This window comes from Pteropus alecto, unplaced genomic scaffold, assembly GCF_000325575.1.
Source record: "Pteropus alecto unplaced genomic scaffold, ASM32557v1 scaffold61, whole genome shotgun sequence".
Taxonomy (NCBI): Eukaryota; Metazoa; Chordata; class Mammalia; order Chiroptera; family Pteropodidae; genus Pteropus; species Pteropus alecto.
In genome coordinates, this window is record NW_006434835.1 from 5451357 (window position 1) to 5463289 (window position 11933).

Here is an 11933-nt window from a genome sequence, read left to right on the forward strand (position 1 = left end):
GTGAGTGGGGGGGTGCAGCAGGACCAGCTGTGGAGGGAGCGCCTGGAAGCCAAGCAGCGGAGCCAGCAGCGCTGGTGAGTGCCCTGCCCTCTGACCCCCAGCCTGACTCAGGGTCTAGGAAGCTTCTGGAGAAAGAGACCTGAGGGCGAGAGGGAAGCCAGGCAAAGGGCATTGGTGGGAAAGGGCCAGGGCCAAGGAGGAGGCGGGAAAGCCAGAGAGTGACAGGGAGAGGTGGGCAAAGGCCAGGGAAGGCCGGGGAAGGCCGGGGAAGGCCGGGGAAGGCCAGGGAAGGCCAGGGAAGGCCAGCGCGGGCCTGCCTGGTTCCTTCCAGATCCCGTCCAGCTGAAGGCAGGAGAGACAGCGGGGCAGGGGGTGGGCGACAGGAGGCTGGGACTGCAGTCTGGGGAAAGATATCCCAGTCTGACCCAGAGAGAGGACGACTCTCCATGCGTTCATTCAACCCGGAATCCCCTAGGAGAGCCGCTCGGTCGGGCTGCCGTGGGGACGAGACAGGCCTGGTCCCGGCCTCACGTTGCCGTCTGTCTCGGGACAAGGCAGCCAAAAGCAAGCAGGAAAACAGCTGAAAGCCTGGAAACTGTCTCTAGGGGCTGTGAGGATCGGGGCAGAAAAGGCTATTTTTGTTAAGAGTCTTACAGAATTGTTTGGTTTTTAATAAGCAGATCGAAATAAAAATCGAGTTGCCAGTGCCGTTAGCAGCAACGGTCTTCCTCTGCCATTCCCTATTTTTCCCAAACCTCCCAGCTTCCTCTGCCACACATGCCGAAAGGCTGCAAACGTCTGGGCGAGCGACAACCGGCTCTTCCTCACGAAGTGCTCGGGGCCCCCTCGGTGGCCTGCGACGAGGCAGGGGCTCGGGGGAGGGCGCCTCGCTGCTTTCCCTGCGACCCCGACCTCTCAGCACAGTCTCCGCTCTAGGAAGCCTCCGTTCCCTCTGTAAGACTCACCGCATGGCATCCGCTTCGCTTCAAAAGCATCTCACTTGCTCCACGACGGGACCATCACGTGGGGCGCATCGGCATACTGACTTGACCCCCGAAAGTCGTTTGTGAGGACGCCAGGAAGAACTCACACTGCCACCGTGTCTTCCTTTGGGGGGCTCGGGCCTGGAGCTTCCGGAAAGACCGCGGCCACATGGTGAGCCAGAGCGCGTTCCTGGCAGACGCGCTCGCCCTTGGCGCGTGTGCTCATTCGCTGGGGACCTACTGTGCGCTAGGGGCCGGGACACACAGAGACGGAGAAGATACAGCGCTGCCCTAAGAAACGTGGAGTCTGGCGGGAAAGAAAACACTTCCGCGGAGCGTTTAGAAATTAATTTTTCCCGGCACCGCTTGAATTTTTAAGAGGAACCGACTGGAAATGAGGGGCATTTGATGCTGAACTTTATTCCCCAGCACGAGGATGTCAGCCGTGTGTGATGATGTGTGTTGTGCCCCGTGTGGAGCCTGAGTTTACGTGAAATACTTTGTAAACTAATTCCTGCCTCTGATCTATTCTACTTGAGTAATCTTCCTAAATCGCAAAACTGACCATATGTCTCCCCGGCTTAAAATCCTTCAACAAATCTGCATTTTTCAGGGTGGCTTACCACGCTCCCCGAGATCTAACCTTGCCTCCCTCGCTCGCCCCACACCCACCAACCCGCACTCTCTTACTCATGACTTTGTCATGCTGTCCCCCCGGCCTGAAACGCCCTTCTCACCTCCTCAGCCTGATGGACGCTTATTTACCCTTCGAGACCCCCCTCGAGGGCCTCCTTTCCTGGGAAATATCCCCTTCCCCGATGAGCCCGCTCTGTGCTTCTGTGCTTGACTCACCAGCGCGTGGCACGTCTCTTGCTATGACACGCCGCGTTGTGATGAGCGCTTTCGCCACGCCGTGGGCTCCCTATGGGGAAGGACCGAGATGACTTCATCCCCATCCCCCACCCCCAGCACCCAGTAAAATACCGCTCGGTTTGTGGGACAATGAATCTGGCCATAGGAAGGATGGTCAGAGAACCGCCTGGAAAATAAGCAAGGTAGCAAGTCAACCAAGGCGGGGGCGGCCACGCTGACGCGAAGCTTGTGAGGTCTCGGGAGGGCTCCGTGTCCGCTCGCTGGCCTTGCTGGATTGCTATCTGTCCCGGGACAGAAAACTTAGTTCATGGGACCTGAAATCCTACACTGAGCTCCAGGTCCGGGCTTCCCGCCTCCAGAGTCTCTCCCTGCCAAGGGCTGTCTAGCCACCTGACCGCTGAAACCTGCATCACGCCCAGCAGTGGGGCCTCCTGGGTGCGGATTTTCCCAGGAGAGAGGCAGGACTCATTACATAACTGGTCCTGTCGCTTCTATTCAGTGCGAGCGAGCACGAGGTTAGCCGTGAACGGGGGTGGGGAGGGCTGGGGATTTTGCCTCACTCATCCGATCACTCCGAATCCCTACATTCACTCACTGATTCGCCCCTCGGTCATGGAAGTCACCGGCACGCACATACACGGCTGTTCACACCGGCACTCCTCGTGACACCCCAAGCCACGCACGGCCCGAGTGCCACCCGTGGCAGACTAGATGAATAACACAGAAGCTGCACAACGCAATGCCCTATGCAAGGAGGGTGAACGATCAGCAACACAGCGGAAACATGGCCGAATCTCGCAAATGTTCCTGGGAGAAGAAGCCAGGCAGAGGAGACGGGATTGCACTGAGACAAAGTTCAAAACCAGGCCAAAGCAACCCACGGTGTTGGCGGTCCAGACCAGGGGACCTTGGGGGCGAAGACGGTGGCTGGGGGGTTAAAAGGAGGCGTCTGGGGGCTGATCGTGTTCTGTGTCCAGATCAGGAGGGGCTCCGCAGGCTCGTTCACTTTGTGGGAGTCCGTGGAGCTGTAGTTGTGATTTGTGGGCTTTTCCGTACGTTAGACTTCAAGTAAAAATTCACCGGAAAACCCGGCCAAACCTGTGGCTCTGCCACCACGTGCGAAGCAGCATGTTAGGGGTTTCCCGCACCGCGTGTGACGTGAACTGTACCCTCTCCTCAGGGCAATCAAAAGGAGCCGGAGGAGCTGCCGGAGCACGTGCCCCCAGTTCCACGAACCGGGTCGTGGGCAGCAGGGTGGACACGGCCCTGGGGAAAACCCTCATCGGCCTGGACTCCCTCTTCGTGGAAGGAGCCCGGGAGAAGAAGCTGGCAGATGAGCTGCAGCCGTCTAGGAGAAGGGCTCCCGGGCTGCCCCAGGCGGGTGAGCGTGGGGGCGGGAGCAGCCGGCCTGGCCCCGGGCTCCCGCCAGCGTCCCACACCTGTCGGTCAGGGGTTTGGCCTCCCCGAGCCCCACACCAACTCTACAAGGGCGCCATTGGCTCGTTTTCACCCATGCGATTAAGAGGGCTTAAGGAATTTGAGTGGCAGGGGTGGGGACTCCCTCTCAGGGGCCCGTGGAGGGAGCCTGCGCCATGGTCAGGAACGCTGACGCCCTGGGTTCGAATCCCGCCCCCGACTTTTAGCAGCTGCGGCCCCTTGAGCAGCTGGTTGGACCCTCTGTGCCTCCATTCCCGCTCCCTGCAGCTGCTCCTACAAACGGCCACAGACCGAGTGGCTTAAAACGACACATATGTGTCTCCTTACGGTTCTGGAGGCCACAGATCCAAAATGTGTTCCGCGGGGCGAACGTCGAGGTGTCGTCGGGCTGCGTTCCTTTCCGAAGCCTCGAGGAATCTGTTTCCTCACTTTTTCCAGCTTCTAGAGGCTGCCCACTTCCCGTGGCCCTCAGCCCCCTGCATCTTCAAGGCGGCTTCGTAGCACTTCCAAATCTCTCTCTCTGTCCACCTCCGTCATTACCCGTGTGATGGTCAGGGAGGGCAGGGCTAGGCTGGAGCTGAGCAGGGCGGTGTCAGCGCCCCCCGGGAACCTGGGGTCTGGATTCATTCCACGTCCAGGATCCCATCCCACGCCTGACTCACCGTGCCACGTGCTCCTCCCTGGGCCTGTCTCCACAGCCGTAGAGTCGGGGAGGGGAGACAGAGTCCAAGGATGTCACCAGCTTCGCATGCTATTCTCTGAGCGTGCAATGGGCACTGAGTCATGCAGTTTTGGGATGCGGCAGGTGGCTACATCCTGCAATGTGACCCATCACCCCATTTCTTACTCACAGGTCTGCATGGAGCTCAGGGTCGGCTGATCTTGGCTGGCCCAGCTGGACTTGGCTCCAAGCCTCGGGTTGAGCCCAAGTCCGTCCACGTGTCTTTTCTTCTCTTAGACCGAGAGCTTCCTGCGGCACGTTCTCATGGCACATCACCACACCCCGGGGCCAAACCAAGCCGTGCAAGCATGTTGAAGGCTTCTGCGTGCACATCTGCCAACCTTGTATCAGCCAAATAAGTCCCATGGTCAAGTCCAGCCTCACTAGGGACAAGAAAGCATGCTATTCCCACTGTGCTAGGGTCACAGGGCAAATATTGGCTGAGTAGTGATCCCAACCAAAAAGCAGAGGATCTGACCAATTCCACAAGTAGCTTTGGACACCAGTTTTCTGCAAAATGCTTGAAGCGCCACCTGAAATAGAGCCCTGGGTCTCCAGCTGTGTGCAGATGCAGTCCTTCGACTGAAGGGGCTCCAGACTCGGGCCTGGACAAGCCTTTTAGAGCCTGGCACCTGCTCCACCTTGTACCAGACCCCACCCCAGAGCTGGCGACTCAGAGCCCTCAGCCTGTGGGAGCTTAGACACGAGGTATAGACTGATGCCTGTCTGTGGGGATTGAAAAGACAGACCTCCCAGCGAGGAGGCTCAGGGAGGAAGTCCTTCTACAGAAGGACTAGTCCTCAAGGAAAAGCCAGAGAGAAGGAGAGGTATCTCCACTGGGCGGGCAGACCGGGCCCGGAAGGGCTCTGGGCAGAGGAGCAGCAAACAGACTAGTCTGGGCAGAGAGCCCTGGGGCACAGCCTCTTCCTGCGGGCTGCAGCCCCCCTGTCTGGCCACTCTCCCCTGCAAGCAGCAGCCTCATCGAAGAGCCCTCCGCAACCAGCCCGCCATTCCCTCCGCTCCCTGCCACATCCGCCTTCATTTCAAGAGGATGTCTGCTTCTAACCTTCCCATGCGGTGGCCACGTCACCCACTGGGAGGCAAGGAAATCAGGACTGAGGACGCCTGCGCCAGAGCCCGCAACCAGCCTCCTGCCTCGCTGGGGCCGGAACTAGGAGAAGAAGTGGGCACCAAGCCCGCCGATCAGCACAGCAAAGGCAAAGGGCTTTTGCAAGGAGACAGGGCGCCTGGACTGTAATCGGGGCTGATGAGCCGTAGCAAAGCCCGAAAGATGCTTTCCTCACTTTTTATCGCTGCTCCTCGGAGCACCTCTACCTCATTCTCGTCACTGGCAGAACCAGCATCTTTGCTTCCATGCGGTAAAACATAACCACTACCCAAGGAATGTACGAGGTGAGCCCGGAGCTTCTTCCTGTGCCAGGAAGTGAGGATGGGTTCAAAACAGAACGGAGACATGATTTGAGCATCCGGATGATGCTCAAATATGACTCTACCTAGGGCAACCCACCACCCACAGCTTCAGAAGCAAAGCCAGTGCCCACAGGTGCCGTCAAAGAATATTACTAACAGTAAAGAATCCATGAGTTCAGACTGATATTTGTTTAAATTTTTAAGTAGAGGAAGAAACACTCTTCTCTACTGAAGAATACAAAGTAAATGATAAAAACAGAAAATCGTCGTTTTATAACTAACTGGTTCAGGCAAGAATCAATAAAAGCACTGAGTGAAAGATATCTCCTTAACCATATTCTTATTAAACATGACCTCACCAGCACTGGGACAGCTGACATCATGAGCCTCCTCAGGGGACCTGGGGAGGAGCACTCCTGCCCGCCTCGCATAACCTGAGCGTGACCGTGGAGAAACACCAGGCACTCCTGCACCGAGGGACATTCTGCCAAAGAGCCGGCCTCGATTCTCCAAAATGTCAGTGTCGGAAAAGACAAAGGAGGGCTGAGGACATGATCCAGGTTCAAGGCCATGCGGAGCAAGGGGTGGGGGCGGGGATACCAGCTCCCATGTCAGAGCAAAAGCAGCTCTAAAACAGACTTTGCAGACTAAATATTGGATAATGGACTAAATAGCAGACAATATGAACGAGGCATTAGATAATAACAATATATCGATGTTCAATTTTCAGAGGGTGACAATTACATCAATGTGATGCAGAATAATGCCCTTGTTCTTGAGAGGTCTATGTTGAAGTGTTGGGGGGTAGCGGGTCATGATGCCCGTAACTAATACTTGCAAATGGTTTGTCAATAATAAAAAATGTATGTGCCATGTAAATAGAGACAGATAAAGCAAATGTGGGTGAAAATGTTAACAGCGGACAGACTTAAATAAAGAGGGTCTGGGGGTGTCCCTTGTGCTGTTTTTGCAACCTTCCCATAGGTCTGGGAATATCCCAGGAAAATGGGGGTGGGGGAGGTGGCAAGGGGAAGGGCCGCGACCAGTGCCTCTAAGTTGGCGGCTCCCTGTTTTAAGAGCCAGGGCGGTGATGGAACCAGTCAATGTTCAAGTCCAAGTCGCCCAGAAGGCAGTGTGTGGCCAGCTTCAGCCAGGCAGCTGCCTGCTCTCCTCACATGACCTGAGTAGAGCAGGCTCTTGTGACAGGCCGTGTCCCATGTAACCGTGTAGACAGGAAGCGGGCAGAGTTCTTCCAGACAGAGATGCCTGTTATGGGCCCGAGAGATTTGCAGTGGGTGCGCTCTGCAGATCCCTCCGCCTGGCACTGCCCACACAGAGGAGCCCCCAAGATAGACGTGCGGGCTGAGAATGCACCCTTTCCTGCAGGGCCCATGCCTGGCCGCACCTAGAGCAACCGTCCCCCACCCATCACCCCCATCCCGTGCCCACAGGTTCCCAACGACGTTTTGCTAGTTTGCACCTGGTAGGAATCGACCCCACACTGAGCACCTGCTATGCACCTCTCCATAACCTTATGCGATGGGTGTGATTATCCTGGTTTTAGAATGAGGAAACCTCGGCCTAGGGACATGAAGGGCTTGCCTGAGGTCACGCAGCCTGTAAGGGCCAATGCGGACAGGACCGGGGCGGTTCGCGTGCCACCGACTCCCGCATCTCTGCATCAGCCACATTCCCGGCTCTGGACTTCAGTACAGGAAGAGGCTTCCAGCCAGCTAGAAATCCTCTTCCCATACGTCTACTCAGCTGCTGTCCTTGGCTGGGACTAAGGAGGGCCCCAGAACGGGAGGGCCCAGGTCCTGGCCACTCCTAGGATAAACAGAGCGGGAGACAGGCAGGAAGAAGAGGGAACCAGCGCCACATGGCCAGGCCAGGAATTGACAACCAGGACCACCTGGAAATGGGGACAGCCTCCCTGCTGCAACGGAGAAGCAGAATGACAGAATCAAAGTAAACCGCCTGTGCACTGCAGGCGCTGCAGATTCCAGATGCTTCTGTAGCTGCCACTGCTGCTTGTCACTACTTCTCTAGTTTGCTTTTCCCATGAGCAGCAATCTGACCAGGGTGGAGGCCACTGTGATGCTCATGGCGTGTGTGAAGGCTGGGGCGGCTCGCACCAGAATCAGAGTACCTGAGAATCAGCTGAGTTCACTGAATCCCTGGGGGACAGTCATCCGTCTAGATTCCCTTTACAAATAAACCGGAAATGGCACCTTGACATACCCAAGAAGCAGAAGTGCTCCTCCCCCGTGTTCCCGGCATCCTCCTGGCTGCATCCTTCTCTTCAGAGATGTCTTCCCCTCCCTGTCCGATGCTGGCACACTCGTCCTTCCTACTCTCTCCCTTCAGATGCTGTAGGAGAGAGTCTACAACTCATGAACAAAGGTCTACGGCCAAGTACGGCTGACTCCTTGTGTCCGCGGCAGCAGTAGAGCATTGTAAGCTGGAAGAGGTAGGGAGAGAGGCCGTGGAGGGCAGGAGCACTTTGCCCTGAGACCATCAGAGATACAGCTGGCTCACCTGCAGTCTTTGCCAGACTCCCTGCAGCCTTGGCCCTCAGTGCCAGCCCTTAGCCCTGGGACTCAGACACCCTCTCCTCCCCAGCCCGTGTCCCGGGCCCTCTCCTGAGTACTGGGAGGCCTGCTGTCTGGTCTGAGTGACAGAGCCCCTGGAGCAACGAGAAAAGCCAGATGGGGAACCAGGGCTGAGCGGAGACTTCAGAGCAAACTCCCACTGCTCCTGTGTGGCCTGGGCCCTCCGCCTCCAGTGCTGACACCCAAACACATCAGAATGACAATTTAGACTGGATTTTCTTACTTCCCTATTTCCCACCACTCCCTACCATCCAGTAAAGAATAACAAAAGCCACAGCTTCTGTCCAAAGCATCCCAGGTCCTGATGGCATGGCCCAGTGGTCGCTGTGCCCCATTGGCTGTGACAGTCAGCTGACAATGAGGCCAGGTGTGGTAGACACCCTGGTGGTCAGGCTTCTCGTGGAACCTACCTCCTGCTGGGCAGAGGCACCCCCAGGAGACTCAGAAGGCAGAAGGTGCAACCCCAGGATCCTCTGGATGCAGAGAGATGCAGTATTGAGACCTCATGTGACAGCTGGGCCTGGGTGCTGTGTCAGTCCCCAGCTTCAAGAACACTGGGCAGAGGTGGTGGCAGCTCCTGAATGGGTGGCTTTCCTGGTGATGGCGACAGTGGTGGTGACAGCAGCAGCTCCCTCCCAGGGCAACTGTTCAGTGAGTTTTTGAAAGTTGTTCCTTAGAGATGCTTCTTCAAATCTGCTTCCTCGTCCTTCGGTGAAGACATAAGAATAATTAAGCCAACCAAAGAGGAGGATTCTGCTGTCTGTAACCAACCCTCCCCAATACACTCATCTCGCTAGAGACCTTTCTGACCCCTCAAAGTTCCAGAACATTCTATTGCCTCCTAGGACCATGTCTCCTGGGGGTGGCTCACCCAGGACACATTTTGAATTTACCATAGCAAGCTCGCTCCCAAGCATGCACATCTGTGACCCAAAGAGTGGTGTTGACTCTTATGTCCCCAAGGGCTGCGGTGAATGTGAGGTGGCCTGCTCTTGAGGTCTTTCCATTTTTATAAGATGATGCAACAGGATCTTCAGTGCTGCCACCTGTCAAGACGACATGCCAGCACTTAGCCAGGCTGTCTCTGAACATTAGCTGCATTTCAAACTCTCTGTGGTCCACTACGCCAAGAGACTCGATACCGCTGAAGGGGTCTCATAAGGAGGGTAGTCATGCTTCCCAACTTGGCGTGCACACAGATCTGGGGGTTTCACTAAAAGGAAGATTCTGGTTCTGTGTGTGTGTGTGCATTATACATTATATATAATGTACATGAGTATACACAGTGTGTGTGTGTGAGAGAGAGATACATTAGATATAATGTATGTGAGTATATACAGTGTGTGTGTGTGTCCCCCCAAAATTCACATGTTGGAGTCCTAACCACCAGTGTGACTGTATTTGGAGACAAAGCCTTTAAAGGAGTAATTAAGGTTAAATGAAATCACAAGAGTGGAGCCATAATTCAATAGGATGAGTGTCCTTATATGTAGAGAGATACCAAGGATGTGAGCACAGAGAAAAAGTCACCTGAGGAAAGTGGCCATCTGCAAGTCAAGGAGAGAGGTCTCACCAGGAAGCAGCTGCTGGCACTGTGGGCTTCCGCCTCCGGGCCTGTGAGGAAATCAGTTTTTTGTTTTTAAGCCACAGTCTGTGGTATTTTGTTAAGGTGGCCTGAGCTGGCTAATACCACACACACAGACACACACACAGACACACACCATAGCCTGCTCTGTCTCCCAAGAGGCCAGGAGCAATGATTCTGCAAGAACAGGAAGCAGATAGTCCTAGGTCTTTGCTTCTAAACACCATTCTGTAGTCATTAAAAGAACAAGCTGCTCCTTAGGCAAATGGCCGGTTCCAGGGGAAGCTGGGAGTGCTGGGCAAGTCAGGACAAGGCCCAGTAAGGAAACTGCCATGACAAATAGCAGGTGATGCTGATCCCTGAGAGCCTATGTTCTGTGTGCGCCGGCAGCTTTTGATGTGTCCCCCTTACAGAGGCGAATATAGGTGCGCTGAGAGGTCCAGTGAATTGTCTAAAGTCACATACCTCAGAAGTGACAGATCTGGTCTATGGCCATGCCACCCTGAGCAAACCCGATCTCGACTGATTGCAGAAGCTGAGCAGGGTCAGACCTGTTATTACCTGGATGGAAGACCACCTAGGAAGACCAGATGCTGGCCGTGTGACATGAGGCAAGCTGCGCCACCTCTCCGGAGCTCAGAACCTCACCTTAGAATGAGGGCAACAGCACTTCATGCCCATCTTCCTCTTTGCCTTAAAATTTTTTAATACGGGACATGTCAAACCTATAGAAAAGTAGATTGTGTAGTATAATAATCCCCCCATATTAGTACCATAACGACCTCAAAATTTGTCAGCTCACACCTAATCATGTTTCATTGATATCTCTACCCTCCCACCCAAACCCCCAATATTTTAAGGCTAATTCCAGACATCGCAGTATTTCACCTGTAAATATTTCAGGATCTCTAAAAAGGGAAGGGCTAAACACACACACACACATGCACTATCTTTGTTTTCCTCTTAAAGGTTTCCCTCTAAACATCCTGTTCTCCTTTAGCCCCAGATGGGGACTCAAACCTTCTGGTCCCCCACCCCAGGAAGGAGATGACGGCCAGGTGAGGGCTAGAGGAGTGGAGAGGAAGGATGGGGCCTAGAGAGGAGAAGCCTCTAAGGCCCGCTGAGGTTCGGAGCGCAAAACCAGAGATCGTGGATTCTCGCATTGTATGTTCGTGGCTTTTTCTGCTTCATAATCGGGCTCAAAACCTATGCGATTTTGAGAGCTTGTAAAAATGCATCCCACTCCCTCATCTTGTGCCACGTGTTACCCTCTTTTATTAATAGAAATCGATTTTACCTCAACACCGTTCCCTCTGAAGTGCTGAAATGCAGGCTTGGCGGGTGGGCCTTCGGGCTAAGGCCCAAGCCCCCATGAGGGCGCGTCCCGGGCTTGAGGCTCTCCCCCTGTCAGCCGCGGGGAAGGGCAGGAAACGAGCCACCCGGAGGTTCTGGCCCCGGGGCCGCGGCGGGTCTTCCAGCCTCCTCCAGCCTCCTCCGACCCGTTTCCCCATCTGCGCGGCGAGCCGGACGCGCATAACTAGGGTGGGCCGTTAAGGTCCTTCTTACCCGTCTTAATCTCTGAAATGCGTGGTGAGAAAAAGAAAGAAAAACACTTTTAGGGAGTGAGAAATCTCGTGGGAGGGGTGCCCGTTTGCCCTCCCGGGGTTCAGTCTCTGCCCACCCAACCCGAGGGGAAGCGGGACCGTCTAGGGGTCTCACCGCGGCTCGCGACTGCGCGGTGGGCTTTACACTGAAAAGGGAATCAACAGCGGGTATAGCCCGCGCAAGGCAAGGCAGCCCCCGGGAGGGTCCCGGCGGCAGGCGGCACCGGGTGTAAGCTTCTCTAATAATAACTATCATTTATTGAGCCTTGCTATGTCTCAGGCACTTGTTATCAGTCCATTTCGTTCTCATACTTCTATACCTGTTTGATAGGTGGATTGTTCATATTGAGTATTTCTCCAAGATTTTCCAGCTAGGGTTGTCTCACTCAAGAATGGAGCTATAACCCCTGCACAAACCTTTCTTTTTTGCTTGATATTCATTTGCACATTCTTGGGACTAGCCAGGCTGCTGTGTGGTAGACAGGTTTCCTCCCTTGGTGGCAAACAATGATTCATTCTTCGGCAGCTCGGTTGCCGAGTGCTGAGTGGCTGTTCCCCGCGCTGCAGCCGGATCCGCCGAGCCCCCAGCCCTGAGCCGCCGGCGCCATGGCTACGGAGCTGCTGTGGTTCTGCAACTGGACGACGCTGGGCGTGTGCGCGGCGCTCAAGCTGCCGCAGATCGCCGCC

The 11933-nt window shown here is 55.3% G+C and overlaps 1 protein-coding gene and 1 long non-coding RNA gene across 2 annotated transcripts in view; one reads left to right on the top strand and one right to left on the bottom strand.

Moving 5' to 3' along the window:
• Positions 1 to 3794, top strand: part of CUNH2orf50 (chromosome unknown C2orf50 homolog) — a 9445-nt gene extending 5651 nt beyond the window's left edge. The window contains 5 exon segments of the mRNA XM_015588131.1: positions 6 to 73; positions 1115 to 1155; positions 3037 to 3073; positions 3076 to 3233; positions 3732 to 3794. Coding sequence (XP_015443617.1) covers positions 6 to 73; positions 1115 to 1155; positions 3037 to 3073; positions 3076 to 3233; positions 3732 to 3794 — 367 coding nt within the window.
• A 1801-nt stretch (positions 3795 to 5595) lies between these two features.
• Positions 5596 to 9849, bottom strand: LOC107195551. The gene is made up of 3 exons (XR_001516736.2): positions 9588 to 9849; positions 8468 to 8763; positions 5596 to 7906 (listed from the first exon to the last, which is right to left on the bottom strand). It is a non-coding gene; the product is annotated as an uncharacterized LOC107195551 (long non-coding RNA).
• Between the last annotated feature and the right edge of the window lie 2084 nt (positions 9850 to 11933).